An 18,202-nucleotide genomic window follows, 5' to 3' on the forward strand; every position below is an offset into this window, starting at 1 on the left:
ATTATGTTAAAATACAATACTTTTCTTATGAAATGTGATAAAAAGTCATTTAAGTTTAATGAGTGCATTTTTAATATTTAAAAATGTTAATTTCAACATTTTGCCTCCCCGCATGAGTAACTTACTACTTGCAATTCATTTCTCCTTGAAATGGCTGTCTTTCTATTGATATTCATATTATATAAAGCATATAATGTTATCATAGTAAAATCAACAAATGTTGTTAGGGAGTGATTTTTGTTTAGTTAGACCAAGCATATAAAGCATTCTCATGGTGCCACAAGACATTTTAATGTGGTATCACATGTGGTACAGTAGGAGACATGTAACCTGCAACCTTCGCTAGTGAGGGTGGTAGAATGGTGTGGGTTAGAACTGTGTACTTTTCTGCAAACATAGACTAGATATTGCCATCACTTACCTTCTCAATTATACACATTAAAAACAGACCAATGTTTTAACGCATGACTAACCTTTGGCCTTCTCCAGTCACGCTCACAGCTACATTCCTCGTACTATATTAAACATTTCAACATCTACATAAAGTTAAAACATTAACAAGTGACCAAAGAATTTAAAGGTCTTATTTCTTATATGGGATTAGAACTTGTACATTTGTAATATGTGTTTAACAAGTTTACAGAATTGTATACAAATTAAATTCTGTTTATTGTTACAGGCTCTGATCTGTCATGAATGCAGAGATTGATCTATTCAATCAAGGTAAGTTCTGATTTTTTATAACTGCTATTATAGTCGTGTGGTTTCCCCTGTTAAAAATGTTTAGTTTGCTATGATCAAACACTCCAATAAATGAAAAATTTTTATTTTGTGAGGCCTTTCGTGCTCAATGAACACATCGTCAGACCCACATAACTGAAATAAAAGTAAAGTAATGTGGGTCTGACGATGTGTTCATTGAACACGAAAGGCCTCACAAAATAAAAATGTTTCATTTATTGGAGTGTTTGATCATATATTAAGCATTTAGTTTCCAATAAGAAGCTGGTAAAATGTAATGTTTAGTTTGTCTAATAGACAAATTACTTGGTGTATTTAAATGTTCGGGCAGCAGCATTATCAAACTGGTAGTAGGTACATTGTTATCATTCCACTAGATTACACCATATTTTCTAGTCTGAGTGTCTCTATTGTCGAAACTTTGTAAAGAGTTCATTTTGAGCTTTATCAATTTTGTTTATTTATTCAGATGAACATGATTGTGACAGCGTCAGATTCCAAATGATGCACTTAGAGGAAGGTAAACTGGAAATTAAATCAACATTCACATTGATCAACCCTTCTCACCATAGCTGTGTTATGTGTAGAAAACTCTGTTGCTCCATCGTACTTGGAGATCATATCCAGAAAGTTGATTAGGTCTTGATACAAATAAAAAACAAAGTATAAGAAAAAAATTGTATTGTATACATTTGAAAGTGAGATTGAAATACTGTTTTTCAACATAGTTACCATCTAAATATAGGTTTTTATCATAATGGTGAACTAGTTTTGAAATTCCAATGTTATAAAATTCTGCCGCCTGAGACTTCAACCAGGTAGTCACGCTCTCCTGCAGTTCCAAGTCGTCATCAAAGCGCTGCGTCACAAGCCAGGTTGTCATTGCTGTCCGTCAATGACTGTTTTTTTGGATCTCTTCAGACGAACATGACTAAATGTCCAGACTCAAGTCTGACAGTATGAGATTCCAGGTGCTGCACTAAGAAGAAGGTGAACTGGAGCTAAACTCAACATTCACATTGAATAACCATACTTCCCACTTTAGCCACATTATGTGTGTAATTTCTTTTTATGTTTTTGACTATTGTCAAATTAGGTACTAATGGAGAAGTTTTTACCTGTTTTTAGACAAAAGTCAATTGATAAGTGAAAATTAAATTTGGTTGTTAGAGATAAAAACTAATACTACATCTTTACAATTCTAGAGTATAAATCTCTTAGTTTTACATGATTGACGTTTTTAACTGAATTATATTGCATAATCTATATTATTTTGGGATCGGCATATTTTTTGACGTCTACAGAGATGTTACTTACACAATTCACTGATAGAATGTGTGCAATGTATTTAGTTAGGTTTTGCAGATCAGAAGCTGTTTTCTTGTTTTGCAGTTCCAATTATGCAAAAACATGTAAAGTGTACCATGTGTAAAAGGTACAAAATGTAACACATATGTATTACACATCATCAATGGACCAGTTGCTATGTTCAAATGTAAATATGTTATGTTTGGATTATAGTTTATTACAGGTATGTACATTTTTATTTGTATATAGGTTATGTCTAATTGGTTTTTACCCTTGTTCACAGGTATCAATGATTGGGGATTGACTGATATTAAAACTGACAGTTGTCTCTTTGACCAAGATTTAGGTGAGAAATTATTAAATACCATAACAAACGCAACTCTATTCAAACAAACATAACAAAGCCTTCTCCTCTTCGGCCTCTCGTAAAAACAAAGTTTTAGCCTATTTTTTGTTACTGTTGTTTAGCCTAATACTGTACAGAATAACTTTGATAATTTCAAACATTTTTAATGTAACATTTTGGATAATTCGAACTTTCTTTTGACATCTTTAAGCAATAATAACAAGGTGGGTGTGTGTCAGATCACTATCACATAACTTTGCTACATTTCAAGTTTATATTTTATTCCATTCTAGAGGTATCACCCTGAGTTAGGCTTATCTTGGCTACAAACAAATCAACTAATACAACGTTGCATTGATGGACTTTATAAAACGCAATGAAAGTCTTACTGACGTATCAAACAAAGTACAGAAACCTCATTACATGTGTTTCTATATAATGTGTTAAAATTGCAAAGGAGAGCACTCATGTTAGTTTACAAATTTGTTTATTCTATAATTTTCTAAATGCCATTCGTTACTTGTAAGACCAGTGTAAAAATGTTCAAGCCAAATCCAATGGAGTGACATGCATCTTCATCAACTCGATGTGGCCTATATTGAAATGACCCTTTATGTCCATAAATCAGTTCCTTTTCCAGATATTGGGTTTGTTAGACAAAGAGAAATAACATTTTTCCAGGCCATCGAGTGATAAGTTTTGTAAATGCTCAGCTAATAAAGAATGAGAATTCTTTGATAATTCAAATTTTTGTATTGGTTCCATAACTTTACAATTATTCAAGTTGCAGTGTATTTTAAAATTTTGAATTGATTAATACAAAAATATGTATTTGAAAATTGTGACAAATAAAAAAAAAACTAGATGGGCTTTGCTGTACATAGTGAATAATGGTTGCTGAATTATTATAAATGGCTGGTCCTTTTCGTAAGAAAACTTGTACAATACAAGTAATTCTTCTACATGTTACTCTAATAAAAAACATCTCTTTTATCCATCTCGTATCAGATGAAGTTTTGAGTCCCAATTCTTAGATATAGACCTGAAGCACATAGTACAACCCTTAGTCATTATCAAGCTGTCAGTTTCAACCATAGAAACTGAAGAGCCTACATTTCAATGCTGGTTAAAATTGTTTCAGGTAACTCTTCGCCATGGGAGTCTGATGCGAAACCTCTGCTGTGTATTTCGTGTCAGCTGGAGTTCTCCTCTGTGTCCCAATTCTTACATCATCACCTGCAGCACGTAGCGCTACCCTCAGTTATTCTCAAGCCTGTCAGCCTCAACCTACTGAATAGTTGGCCCGCAGGTGAACACTGAACGCATGACCTGCCCTCTTAGAAGCATGTTTCTCAATTGTATGTATTGCTAGATTGATTAAACAATCTGTACTTGTAACAAAAATAATGTGGTGTAGGGCTCAATTTCTTCATCTTTCAATTTTTTACAAGAACATTGATGATATTGTAAGATATAATTGCTTAAAAGTCTTTTGGTGACTAACATGATTATTCTCCAATTCCATTACCATTGGTTTAATACTTTTGGATATACAAAAAATACTACAGACCTAGATTTGAGATAACTTTTTAAAGTATAGTGCGAGAATCACTTTCACATCACTTACTGTTATATTAAAGTGATCCTAACATTAATTAACAGTAAAATTTTAAAATAATATTAAATACCAGTGAAGTACCACAATAGTATTTTATTGTTTATTTTGTAATGTTTAAATTTACATCATTAAATTTATGTTCAATGTTTACATGAATTGAGTTTAAATTACAAGTTTACGTAACAAAACATGAATATTTTTCTATGTACAAATATTTGTTTACTATGAGTAGACTTAAAAATAATTATTTGACCCAACAGATGCGCTCTCATGTCCCTGGGCTTGGAAAGGAATCTAAAAGTAAGTAGCCACTTTGGCTGTGTTGACCTTTATGTGCTGTCTGTCCCCTGTATAACGCTATACCGTAACGATTGCACTAGTCATAGACTACACTAACCTTTGTGGTGCATGGGTTTTTTGGTTCTCTTTTAATTTTTTAACGAATGTTCAAGAAGGAGACTACCCACCTATCACTGTAGTGTACTTAGTTATATTATGTAATTATACATTTTCTTGTCTGTGTAGTACATCTCACAAGTTAAGTGATATTAATCAAATATGTAATGGCTTATTCTACAAGAAAGACCAAGTGGGTGATCTACCTGCTTTTATTTTTCTGTAATTTGACATTATATATAATGTGTGTATGTGTGTTTTGTACTTAGTATTTGTAGAATATGTATTATGTATGCCCAATGCCATTATTTGCAGTAATTTTTCTTACAATATAGCTTATGTTTCCTCTATTGGATATTGGAACAGCTTCTGTTGTTCTCGTTTACTTAGATCACCACTTTCTTTGTTTTTAAACATTATTATTACTGTAATGCTGTCATTGGTATGTTGTTTGTTTCATAATATTTTGACTTTATATAATGTGCATAATATAAGTAGTGACTCTTTTACTATGGATAGGAAAAAATGCAGATCACAATAGTGAAGTAGATTGTAAACTTGGATTGTCTGAAGTAGGGATAGGGATTCAAAAGACAAAATGTTTGCTGTTGCTGGATTGTGCAAGCTTAGCTTTAATGTGGTCATGCTTGCTGATTCATTGACGGATTACATTGAAACAAGTATTGTTAGAATCTAATGAAATTTTTCAAATTGTTGGTATTTAGTAAATTTTTATGACTATACCGGATTTTTTGTTCTTTGACTTTACAATTTTAAACAGATGCCATTTTGTTTATATTAAAGAAATAGCACAATTATTTTTCTTATTTTCCTTTTATTTATTTAAATCTATGTGTCAAATTTGGTTTCTTTAGCTTGACTAGTTTTAGAGATAATAATATTTTTATTAAACATACAAAATGGCGGTTAGCAGTTAAACAAAACAGTTTTCAACCTATGTTTATAAGACATTTTTTGTTTGAACTGATGAGTACCATCAGCTACAGTAGTTTGTGACACCCTTTTGTGAACACCCTGTATACTCATAATAATATTATTTATGTGTATTAGTTAAATATATTATCTAGAGAACTTTATCCCTAATTAAAATGTTTAAGAAATCATGTAAATATATAAATATTTACTCAAATAAATTATGTTTGAAAAAAATGCTACAACATACACATTTGAGCCTGGTCTTTCTTGCTATACCAAATCTGCTTATTCCTGATATAAATGTCAAAAATCAAAATTTGTTGGTCATCAAAAGGTTTTATTTAACCGATGGAAGATAAATCTACATTAAAGAGCAATTTGTACCATTTTAACAGATTTAACCCAGTATTCTATGTTACTCTACATCAAGTATAAATATCTTGATCCCATGTTGAAATAATTACCATTTTCTATATGATACTGACTATAGTTTTTGTTTCAACTCATACCTATGTACTGTGACTTTTCCAAGAGCTTCCACCGTGTTTTTAACACTCTTTTGATTATCATCGTATGATTTCTCTGATGGTTGTCAGGCTGTGTTTAGACCGACAAGGAGTTACTCTAAGTGAAGATCTGTCACCTGAGGGTGCCCCGGGATTCTGACCACTTGTATTTTCACTTTACATTGAATAAAGTTCCATCTTGTATGTGGACGATTTACAAATTTACCACCACTTTACATAACAAGATAGATTCTTGTGTCAACTATTGAACTCCGGTATTAATTCAATGACTAACTGAACTTCATACATGGACTAACCCGAAATGAAACCAAAATGAACATTTTAATAGGCCAAATATTCATCACTAAACTCTACATCAATACTATTCCAAAACTGATACTGAACAACTAAAAAATAGTTTACAATGAAAAAGTAAAAACGTGGGAATGATTATCACTAAAAACTGAAGATGGGCTAACCAGGTGTCACTTATATGTAATAGAGTTTTTGCCTGCATAAATGAGCTCAAGCGGTTTGCTAAATACTTGCTGTTGTATGTCAAAGTAATGTTGGTAAACATTCTAATTTTTCCTTATTTCAGGTACTGTGATTAATGACATAATTCATGACTATTGACTTTGCTAACAAAACTCAGCGTGCAACTTCAGCTTACAACGTGATGATTATGTATCTCCTTTTTTGAACAATTATCTCTATTAAAATTTAAATAACTGTGAGATATTCACCTACAGCACTTAGACTGTTGCACACAATAATTCATAGTGGTTGTCCAAGTTATTTAGCTCAAAATGTATGGCTGATATTAGTGCACGCAGAACTCGTACAGGTGCATCTTTACTATCATTTCCAATTTATCGGACATCCTTAATAAGTCATTTGCTGCATCTGCATTTTGAAATTCTCTCCCTGGTAATATCATAAATATTAATAAGCACAATCGATTTGGGGTTCAAGTCAAGACCCTTCCACTACAGGCTTAGTAGAAGTGATGGTCTCATATTTGTTGTGGTGGTGGTGGTGGTGGTGGTGGTGGTGGTGGTGGTGGTGGTGGTGGTGGGGGGGGGGAGAGTAACTGCATGTAAATTGAGTGAATGGAGTTGACAGAGATAGGATAAAAAGATAATATAGATATTGCATTTTAATATTTAATAATGTAACAAGGCTTTTTCAAATCTATTGCTTTATAATTTAAAACAAAAATTAACCATTCAATTCCAGGTTTAATGATAATTGCCTGTATTGCACATTGATTGTTTTTTCTTATTTCTTTACACTTTTGTTTACCATTACTTAAAAAGAAACTAAAGAAATGTACATAGATAGTTAAAATTGTTGTAACTGTATTTTAGTTGTGGTGTTAAAATAGCCAGTGACATGTTTTATGTTTGTCAGAATGCATTCTAGAAGTTGTATCAAAGTTGTTTTAGGATGCAAAAAAGTTTAGCTTGGATTCACTAAGATGAATGATCAATTATATAATTTTCAGCAATGTGTAGAACAGTTTTTGAGTCATCAGTAATCATTGTTTTTATCATTGTCATCAGCAGCCATGTCAGGACAGCTGGAAAATATCTAAAGTACTTTTATTAAAATGTATTTATTTATTAAGCCAACTAACTCTATTTAATGTGTTGATTTAAATGTATCTGTGGACAGTTAAATTTTAATCTGTACATTGCAAACATTATCCAAATAACACTGTATGTGTGTGCACTGTCATTTAACCTGTGTTTTAGGGTGTGGATGTGTCTGCACATTATAATTAGCTGTTTTGTCAAATTTCAGCCCTGTTTTGTCAAAACTGTTGCCTGTCAAAGGAGTGTGGCCATCGGCCACTGTCCAACCTCAAAAAAATTTAAAAATTCTCATTCAATTTTCCTCATTTTTAATCATGCTTTATATATTATAAAAATATGAAACTGTTCCAAAAAAGTTAAATTAGTTTCCTTTTTTATATGATAAAAATTACACCTTATAGAAGAGTACTACAAAAATACTAAGTAAAACAATTGTAATAACTATCTTTGATCGATATAGTTGTGTCATACACCAAAGTCAAAAACATATAAAACTGACTAAACATGGTTATCAAGGTAAAAAATCTAAAAAGCTGTTCATGGTGTAATACAGTTCAAACCTCGGATGTGTACATAACAGATAATAACTCAACGAAAATAGGCTGTCATACAGTCCATTGTAGATTCGCTATAGAGAAATACCCTGTTGAGTAACAGGTGCTTCCAGTGTTCATGTTAGTTGCAGAATAGTTGCAACTTCTACGGATAGAATGAGCCCAATGCCTACAGTGGAACTAACAAAACAGCTGATTATAATGTGCTGGCATGTCTACTCTTTTTTGGAATCACTTTCTCATACTCAGGTTAATAACCGGCTATAATGAAACGACCTTATGTTTTTCCACATAAGAATAATGTTACACCTCATGCTTTTTTGTGCTCTTATATTTGATAGTAGTATTATGGGAGATGTCTCATCTTATAATAAATACACACCTAATTGTCTTTTTTGCTCTCTTTTTTTGTATTAACAAAAAGTGTAAATGTTTTGAGTATGTAAACAATAAAGTACATTAAAGCATTTGGATGAATATTAATTATCTTTAAAATGAAGACAAAGTGTTACTAAATTACATCAGCATAGTTCAAAACAATTAATGAACACTTACAATAAAATAAAGTTATTTTTATAAATACAAAATATATTAAAATAAATTTTGGTCAAGTTATGTGAAGCTATATAAATGTACACCAAATTCAGTTTTATTTTGAATTAACAGTATACTAACAATTTACTTATTATTTCTTTAACCAGGATATGTTAAAAGAAATAGAGAAGTAAATAAAATTGTAAAGTAAATTTTAATTGATTTGAGTTGGCCCTTAATGTTAACAAACAAAATGTATTGTTTGAATTGTCTTGGTAAATTATTTAAAATATTTGATTAGAGCTTGTACAAAACAATAACAATCTTACTAATTTAATACAACTATCTTAAACTAGGTAAACATGAGTAGTGGTGGTACTTAATTCCAACTCAAATTCGTTTACATTTCAGGCAAGCATGATAAGCATGTGAGATTCTATCAGGGTGTCCAGCAGCCTTGAAAAATCGGGAAGAGCGGGAATTATGCTTGAATTTTACCTGCCTTGAATAAGGCGGGAATTATGCTTGTATTTTATAGAAAATCGGGAGTTTTCATTTTTTTAACGCCGCTGCCGTTACTAATACAAGGCGCCCACTGCAACCGTCCCGGCCTTTTTGTCGAAATACACTTAATCAAATGGACACCCGCCCACTGCGGGCGGCCTGGCCCGGCCTTTTTGTGAAGTCTAAATACACACGCAATCATGGACACACCCGCCCAACTCGGCCGGCACGGACCCGGCCTTTTTTTGTGAACTCGAAATACACGCAATCAAATGGAACACCCACCAAACTGCGGGCGACCCCGGCCTTTTGTGAAGTCGAAATACATGCAATCAAATGGACACCCGCTAACTGCAACCGTCCGGCCTTTTTGTCGAAATACACGCAATCAAATGACACCCGCCCACTGCGGCCGGCACGGCCCGGCCTTTTTGTGAGGTCGAAATACATGCAATCAAATGGACACCCACCAACGGCGGGCGGCCCGGCCTGGCCTTTTTGAGAAAGTCGAAATACACGCAATCAAATGGACACCCGCCCTAACTGCTGGCACGGGCCCGGCCTTTTTGTGAAGTCGAAATACATGCAATCAAATGGACACCCGCCAACTGCAAACCGGTCCCGGCCGTTTTGTCGAAATCAAAATGGATACCCACCAACGGCGGGGCGGCCCGGCCCGGCCTTTTTGTGAAGTCGAAATATATGCAATCAAATGGACACCCACCAACTGCAACCGTCCCGGCCTTTTTGTCCGAAATCAAATGACACCCACCAACGGCGGGCGGCCCGGCCCGGCCTTTTTGTGAGTCGAAATACACGCAATCAAATGGACACCCACCAACTGCAGGCGGCCCGGCCCTGCCTTTTTGTGAAGTCGAAATACATGCAATCAAAATGGGACACCCGCCAACTGCAACCGTCCCCGGTTTTTTTTTGTCGAAATACACGCAATCAAATGGGCACCCGAACACTGCGGGCGGCCCGGCCCGGCCTTTTTGTGAAGTCGAAATACACGCAATCAAATGGGCACCCGAACACTGCGGGCGGCCCGGCCCGGCCTTTTTGTGAAGTCGAAATACACGCAATCAAATGGACACCCACCAACTGCGGGCGGCCCGGCCCGGCCTTTTTGTGGAGTCGAAATACACGCAAATCAAATGGACACCCACCAACTGCAGGCGGCCCGGCCCTGCCTTTTTGTGAAGTCGAAATACATGCAAATCAAATGGGCACCCGAACACTGCGGGCGGCCCGGCCCGGCCTTTTTGTGAAGTCGAAATACACGCAATCAAATGGACACCCACCAACTGCGGGCGGCCCGGCCTGGCCTTTTTGAGAAGTCGAAATACACGCAATCAAATGGACACCCACCAACTGCGGGCGGCCCGGCCCGGCCTTTTTGAGAAGTCGAAATACATGCAATCAAATGGACACCCGCTAACTGCAACCGTCCCGGCCTTTTTGAGAAGTCGAAATACACGCAATCAAATGGACACCCCGAACATGCGGGCGGCCCGGCACGGCCTTTTTGTGAAGTCGAAATACACGCAATCAAATGGACACACCACCAACGGCGGGCGGCCCGGCCTGGCCTTTTTGAGAAGTCGAAATACACGCAATCAAATGGACACCCACCAACTGCGGGGCGGGCGGCCCGGCAGGCCTTTTTGAGAAGTCGAAATACATGCAATCAAATGGACACCCGCTAACTGCAACCGTCCGGCCTTTTTGAGAGTCGAAATACACGCAATCAAATGGACACCCGCCCACTGCGGGCCGGCACGGCCCGGCCTTTTTGTGAAGTCGAAATACACGCAATCAAATGGACACCCACCAACGGCGGGCGGCCCGGCCTGGCCTTTTTGAAAGTCGAAATACACGCAATCAAATGGGACACCCACCAACTGCGGGCGGCCCGGCCCGGCCCTTTTTGTGAAGTCGAAATACATGCAATCAAATGGACACCCGCCAACTGCAAACCGTCCCCGGCCTTTTTTTGTCGAAATTACACGCAATCAAATGGGCACCCGAAACACTGCGGGCGGCCCGGCCCGGCCTTTTTGTGAAGTCGAAATACACGCAATCAAATGGACACCCACCAACTGCGGGCGGCCCGGCCCGGCCTTTTTGTGAAGTCGAAATACATGCAATCAAATGGACACCCGCCAACTGCGGGCGGCCGTCCCGGCCTTTTTTTGTCGAAATACACGCAATCAAATGGGGCACCACCACCAACTGCGGGCGGCCCGGCCTTTTTGTGAAGTCGAAATACATGCAATCAAATGGAAACCTGCTAACTGCAACCGTCCCGGCCTTTTTGTCGAAATACACGCAATCAAATGGGCACCCGCACACTGCGGCGGCACGGCCCGGCCTTTTTGTGAAGTCGAAAATACACGCAATCAAATGGACACCCGCTCACTGCAGCCGGCCCGGCCCGGCCTTTTTGTGATGTCGAAATACACGCAATCAAAGGGGGACACCCGCACACTGCGGCCGGCACGGCCCGGCCTTTTTGTGAAGTCGAAATACACGCAATCAAATGGACACCCACCAACGGCGGGCGGCCCGGCCCGGCCTTTTTGTGAAGTCGAAATACATGCAATCAAATGGACACCCGCCAACTGCAACCGGTCCCGGCCTTTTTTGTCGAAATACACGCAATCAAATGGGCACCCGCACACTGCGGCCGGCACGGCCCGGCCTTTTTGTGAAGTCGAAATACACGCAATCAAATGGACACCTGCTCACTGCAGCCGGCTCGGCCCGGCCTTTTTGTGATGTCGAAATACACGCAATCAAAGGGACACCCGCTCACTGCGGCCGGCAGTATGTATGCATTTTGAGACAGAGTAATAAAATTCCGGGCTGGGCTGGACCGGGGCCGGTCGCAGTGGACTCCGTGCTTAACACGAATGAAGGTATTGAAGCAACAGTTCGATTATGTTCACATCAATGTGAAATTGGCAGAATACAAAGGAAAATTTGGAAGTAACTGGTTCTCGTTGCAGTCGCCAAAAATGGCGTTGTAGTACGTTTGGCGAGAGATGACATTTATATACGCTTGAAGTTAAAGTAATTTGAAGAGTGGCTAAATAACCTACGTGACTATCTATTGTGTTTATAAATTTCGCATGTTTGAAGAGGTTGCCAATTCTTTGAAACATAGTGATGAATATTAAATGTTTCAATTTAAGGTAATCGAAAAAACGTGATCATGTGATCATTAATGGTGTACAATTGGATGCCTATAGGATTTATTTTAAATTTATTTGAGATATATAATTAATACAACACTTTTTTAGTAATCTAGGTGTTTATTTACCCTTGCTATACTATTAATGGTTGTTTTCATTTTTACTTATTATCAATACCCTTATTTGTTTAAATTAATTTGTGCAATGAGTAAAGGTGCAATACATCGTTAGTAATTCAATTTTTAAAAGTTTTATAACTTTTACACATGTTTTCTAAAAAGAGTAAAACTTTTTTCTGTGACAAATTTATTTTTTAACACAAAATAAATTGTTAAAAAAGGGTTCAACATTTGAATATGCCCATGTTTTGGACTTTTTGAGTTTAATCCGTTTTTACAAAATGAATATTAATATATTTTTATTTATTTTAACAGTTATTTTTGTTTTTATGAAACTTAATTCACCTATAACTAACCTAACCCTCAACTGGTTTAGAATAGTATTGGGTTTGATGTTTAAGGTGTAAGTAAAACTTCTTTAATTTAAAAGTAAAAACTGTTTCTTTACTATCCTGTGTTTTTGAGGGTTTGTTTTCAGACTTCAAATAAAAAATCGAAATCGTTTACCTATTTGGATATTAAAATGTATTGTAACAAACTGTTACAATATAAACATTAAAATTAGGCTTTGGTACTTTATCATAATTTTTTATAGGCCTACAACGTTTTTTTACTATATTTTTAATACTAACATTACACTGAAATTCATTTTAAACTAAATTAAATGCCACATTAAGCATAGTATTGTTTAAATAATTAAATTAACATATTTTATAGGTACGATTACTGTTCAATGTTTTTGAACACAAGGAAGTTCAGTTATAGGTAATGAAAAAAAAACCTCATTTACTGTAGATTTTTAAATAACGAATTATAAAATGTTGTTATAATGTATAAGGACATTAGTAATTTAAACAGAGGGGCCTACTATCTTTGTGCATCGTCTAAAATAAAGGTATGTATTCTTTTAAGCAGTTATTTTAAAATATCATAATGCTGTTATTAGGCCTTAAATATTTGAGAAATCTTTATTGTTACATGGAAAGTAAACACTATTTTGTGACTTGATTTTGGCTTGTAAAATTGTTAGTTACCGATAAAGAGCCAAAAGTAAACCGGCGACTATAGCCTTGAATTTTATAATTTTGAGCCTTGAAAACCTTGAAATGTGCTTGAATTTTAGATTTGATCATTACTGGACACCCTGATTCTATAATTGTGTGCTATAATTAATTTGTCATAAAAAACAGTGCTCATGAATTTTTTTATTAACATATTTTATATTTAACCAATTTTCTAGTACTTGATTTTGTGTTAAAAAAGTGCCAGAATACTTATGTGGATCTTATTTTGTACTTTCTTAAATAAAATGTTGCTTTGATGTCTTTGACTTGTTTAGATGATAATAAAGAAGCATTTTCATTAAATATACTTCTCCCTCCAACCATGTTTTAAAACCTCTACTACTTTTATTGTTTTACTTGACTGGTTCACTCCATAATATTTGTTTATTAATGAGGCACAATAATTGTAAGTTTAACCACGTAAGACTTAAGCATGCTCAACCTCTCTTATATCTTAACGTATAATTTAATTTAGTTTGGTGTGTGTTTGTGCACCTGCTTAGATTCTGTTTGTTTAACATATCAGTGTACTTATTATAATTTAATAATCCTGAGTATACTATGATATTAGCTATTAATTGTAATTCAATAACCCATGATCTAGTACCATGTTAGAAGTTGAACATTTCTATCCTCTGGTTCACTACTTTTCAGGACGTTTTTAAACATCATAAAAAATATAAGCTCTTGTAAAATTACACATATAGACACATGCACATGTTATATGAATGCGGTCTGCCGTTTTTCATATATTCGTGACACTTAAAAAAACAACAGATTCAAATATATACAACCTATAAACTGTTTAAATATTTAACTCTGTAAAAATATTTTACTGAATCTCATACATTTAAGTTTTAGACTAGCTCTTAATGGTTTTTTCTTTATTTTAAGAATATTATCTAAACTTTTCTTAAATTGTGTTTACCATGAGAGTGTATATGGGCAAAATAAACTAATGTAATTTTACAAATGGTAGCACAAGTAAGAATTTCATACTCTATTTTTCCTATTTGCTGATTGAATAACACTTCATATTTTTTCCAATAAGATACCAAATTAAAAAAAGTTCATTGTTTTAATCAATTATTAATGAGTACTAAAAAAACTCTTTTGACAGTGCATCACTATACTTTGATTAGTTGTTTTTTTTTTTTCGTAATTAATTATGGTTTAAGGTTTTTTGACACCTCAGAAGAAAAGTATGGATTTTAATTCTCGAAAGATGGTGTTCTGTTATTGAAACATACAATGGCAATGTCCAGAATTTATAGTATATCAAACTTAAATAGAAATACGTTTTCTTTGTTACAATACAAATAATAGTTCTGAAAAGGTAAGACTTTAGATTAAAATATAATTAAGGCTACTGTGACTGCATTTCTGTCTGTGAGCGACTGTGGCTGGTTCACAGTTGCATCTTGCTTCCATATACTCGTACTTTGACATTTGACTTGTGAAATGCCCCCACTTACTTCTAAATTTAAAACTTTGAATATGGATACTAGCACAATGAAGAGCGTCAGAGAAATGTGAATAAATCTGACCAAGTTCCTTGACATAGTCATCATCAATGGGAACAGAAAAGTATCATAATCTGTTGGAACATAAATGGCAAAATAATTGCTGTACACCAACAAAATTTTCTCAACTTACGGTTTCTCTTTGTAAGTTCAATATATCTGAATACATTATGTGTGTGTAAAAATCATTATAAAAATATATTTTTTAGACAAAACTGCTGTTCATTTCGGTTTTGTTTTTACAAAATTATTATTATTATTATTTTTAAAGAGTTCCTTAAATTGATTTATTTTTATTGTTACAAAATTCATTGTAACTTAGGTTTTCTTCTATTCAAGGAAGTGCAAAATTATGTTATATTTGTAGAGGGATTAATTTTTCTTCTAATTATTTTATCAAGCTATTAGATATAATAAAATACCTAATAAACTAAAACACAGATTCAATTAGTTTTGTATCTAAATAATTACTGTTTACGATGTGGATCAGGTTAATTCAGTTATAGCTTCAATACTACCAGTTAGATGCAATTGAACATGTGTCAAATTCTTATCATATGTTTATAACAAAGTGATTTGGAATGGAGTTACATAAATACTAACAATGTTGTTATGAAAATGTATTTTAGCCATTCAAAATGATATTGTTTTGTTTATGAATAATTTGTTCAGATGGAGCAGTTAAAATGGCTGAAATTTACACTATAATTGGTAAAATCAACAGTGTAAGTCAGATTGATGATGGCAGTGATGATTGGGAAAGTGATGAAAGTGGGTATTAGTAATTCAAAATTAATTAAATTCTACTTATTTTATCTAATTGTAAATTAATATTTTAGGTTATTTGAAAAGAAAACTATTTAGAAATTTTACAAGTTTTAAAAGATCTATATTAGTAATTTTATAAATGCTTGAAATACATTCCGTATCAAATCATTTAAAGTTTTGTATATTATGAAACAATAAGTATTAAATTACTAGAAATAATACTAAATATGTTTTTTCACAAAATAATTTAAACTTACTTTAAATTTTTTTAACCTCACAATACATAATACTGTATATTTTACATCTGGGCACTTTTTGTCATGACACTAAGTGCATTAAGTATATTTTACCTTCAAAGGTCACACGGGGATCCTCTGAACCCACACAAATTTAATTTTTTGTATTTCTTGGTTTAAGTTTGCCATGGGAATTTTTGGCATCCGTGTAAATTTAGTTTGCGACAATAGGTATCAACCCCCCACCACCACTGGCCATAATTTTTACCAACTATCAGCTGAGTAGTATTTTTTATCTTGAGTTTCAGTGTGCCGTTTGAGTTTTTTTTATCTTCCATATGTGTATATCTGGTATTGTTTTTATTTTTGTTGTTATTTGTGAAGTAATTTGTATTGTTTTATTGTAGATTTGTTGTTTGTTTTAATACTACAAAATGAACCTAACAGGTAGCACAGTTATGATACTATTAGAGGATAACATTAGTGAGGACAGTGACAATAACTTTGGTCGGAGTGATGATTCTGATGCTGTACACGTCACATATTAAGTGAAATTATTAGTCTTCTTATAAAAAAGTAACAAAAACACAAATATAGAATAATTATTGCAAATATTTTAAACTACCTACATATGTTTTTTTAATATTTTCATGGTCTAGTTACCTAAGTTTGTGATGTAGTAGGTCATAGTAGTAATGAAATTAATTCTACATATATAGCTTCTACATAGTAGCTAGATTATTCTACATACATTTATTTATAGATTTCACATACATTTACGTTTAATATACTGTATAGTTTTGTATATAAAACTTTCAAACAAATAGGTATGGCCTTATTCAAATAGTACACCTTTTGTAAACAAAATTATAAGCATTTTGTAAAAATGTAGTTCTTTATTTATTATTTTCAACTAATATGTTATTGCTGTCATAATAAAAATAATAGTTTGTGTATATTTAAATTTTATGTGATTTGTTAAGTTATTGGAGTTATGCAATTTCAGATTTTGTTCAGAATGAATATGTTAGAGGATACATTTGAATTCCAGCTAACTCTTTCAACTTAACCCTCCAGGTGCTGACATCGCGTAGCGCGATGTTAGCGTACCTGTTTCCAGTGCTGACCTCGCGGAGCGCGATGTCAGAAACGCGATCTCTTTAAACCACGCTAGTGGCTATATATTACGGAATATCACGAACTATTTTATATAGTATTAAACTAGAAGAAATGCGGAACTCGTTATACTCTATGGAGCACGTCTTTGCTCAAAGACCGGCGCTATACGACAGCTGTTTCTAAGCGTATGTTTATTTCCAAGTCATACGGTTCGGTCGTTCTGTTTATTGCTGTTCCGTCGTTGTTTGCATCATACCTTTGGTGTTGTAGTTGACTATTACTGTTTTATATTGTGTTTTTATTGTAAAAATGAGTGAATTAAGTAGGTCTAGTGCAATAAGGAATGTGAAAGGTGTTACAATGTAGTACACAATGTTTCAAATATCACTGATTTTTTACGTGTTACAATTTATCGTTTTTTTGCTCTGAGTGAATTCTGTCAATATGTAAACCCATAAGATGTATATATACTTTTGGGTTCATTATTAAATTACCTACAACTTGTATATCTTGGATTTTTATTTTCATAACTTTGGTGAAATGATATCTAAGCTCAAAGTGAAAAAATAAAAACTTTTTTTTTTTTTTTGTCAAGATTTACATTCAGCAATATTTTACCATGTAAAGGTAAGTCATATAAGTATTATTATCATATTCTGTGATCTTTCCTGAAAATAATGATATATAATATGTAGTATTTACATTAAGGTAACAGTATATAAAAAAAAACTTTCTAAACGCTTGCAAACATACTGAAAAATGCCCAGCACTTAAGGCAGTTCTAACCAGCACTTGGAGGGTTAAATGACAGTGAAATGAGAATCCGTTTTGTTGGCAGGTAACACAGTAAAGAAGCGACCAGGTCCGAAGAGCCGTACTGTGATACAGAATCTGTCACCTCAACTAGAGAGCCACTCTCCTCTGAAACTCACGATCAAACGGTTGCCAACCTGCCAAGAGCCGGCCTTCGAGGTACTGTGGTGTTGTGTAGTCCTGTACATCTTACTCTGCATGTCCGTTACCTTCATCTTCTCACAATAAGCAGCTGTCAATTCACCAATTCAAAAAAAAATCTTAAGACAGAACTGAAGAGAGAGGCCTTTAGTACTTTTTTAATGGAGTTAAACAAATAAGC

At 34.3% G+C, this 18,202-nt stretch overlaps 1 protein-coding gene across 6 annotated transcripts in view; it reads left to right on the top strand.

The window, feature by feature from the left end:
* The window catches only part of LOC124366933 (formin-like protein 7), a 92,341-nt gene that overhangs the window by 43,966 nt on the left and 30,173 nt on the right, over positions 1-18,202 (top strand). For 3 of the 6 annotated variants that reach the window (XM_046823552.1, XM_046823545.1, XM_046823561.1), the window contains exons 2-5: positions 680-723; positions 2,333-2,395; positions 3,537-3,704; positions 17,906-18,039. In XM_046823552.1, the coding sequence (XP_046679508.1) occupies positions 693-723; positions 2,333-2,395; positions 3,537-3,704; positions 17,906-18,039 (396 nt within the window). In that variant the 5' untranslated portion in view covers positions 680-692. Of the gene's footprint in view, positions 1-679; positions 724-2,332; positions 2,396-3,536; positions 3,754-4,273; positions 4,314-17,905; positions 18,040-18,202 lie in introns of those variants that run through there. The other 3 variants (XM_046823569.1, XM_046823577.1, XM_046823587.1) reach the window with 3 other exon arrangements.

Source organism: Homalodisca vitripennis, chromosome 1 (genome assembly GCF_021130785.1).
Source record: "Homalodisca vitripennis isolate AUS2020 chromosome 1, UT_GWSS_2.1, whole genome shotgun sequence".
NCBI lineage: Eukaryota > Metazoa > Arthropoda > Insecta > Hemiptera > Cicadellidae > Homalodisca > Homalodisca vitripennis.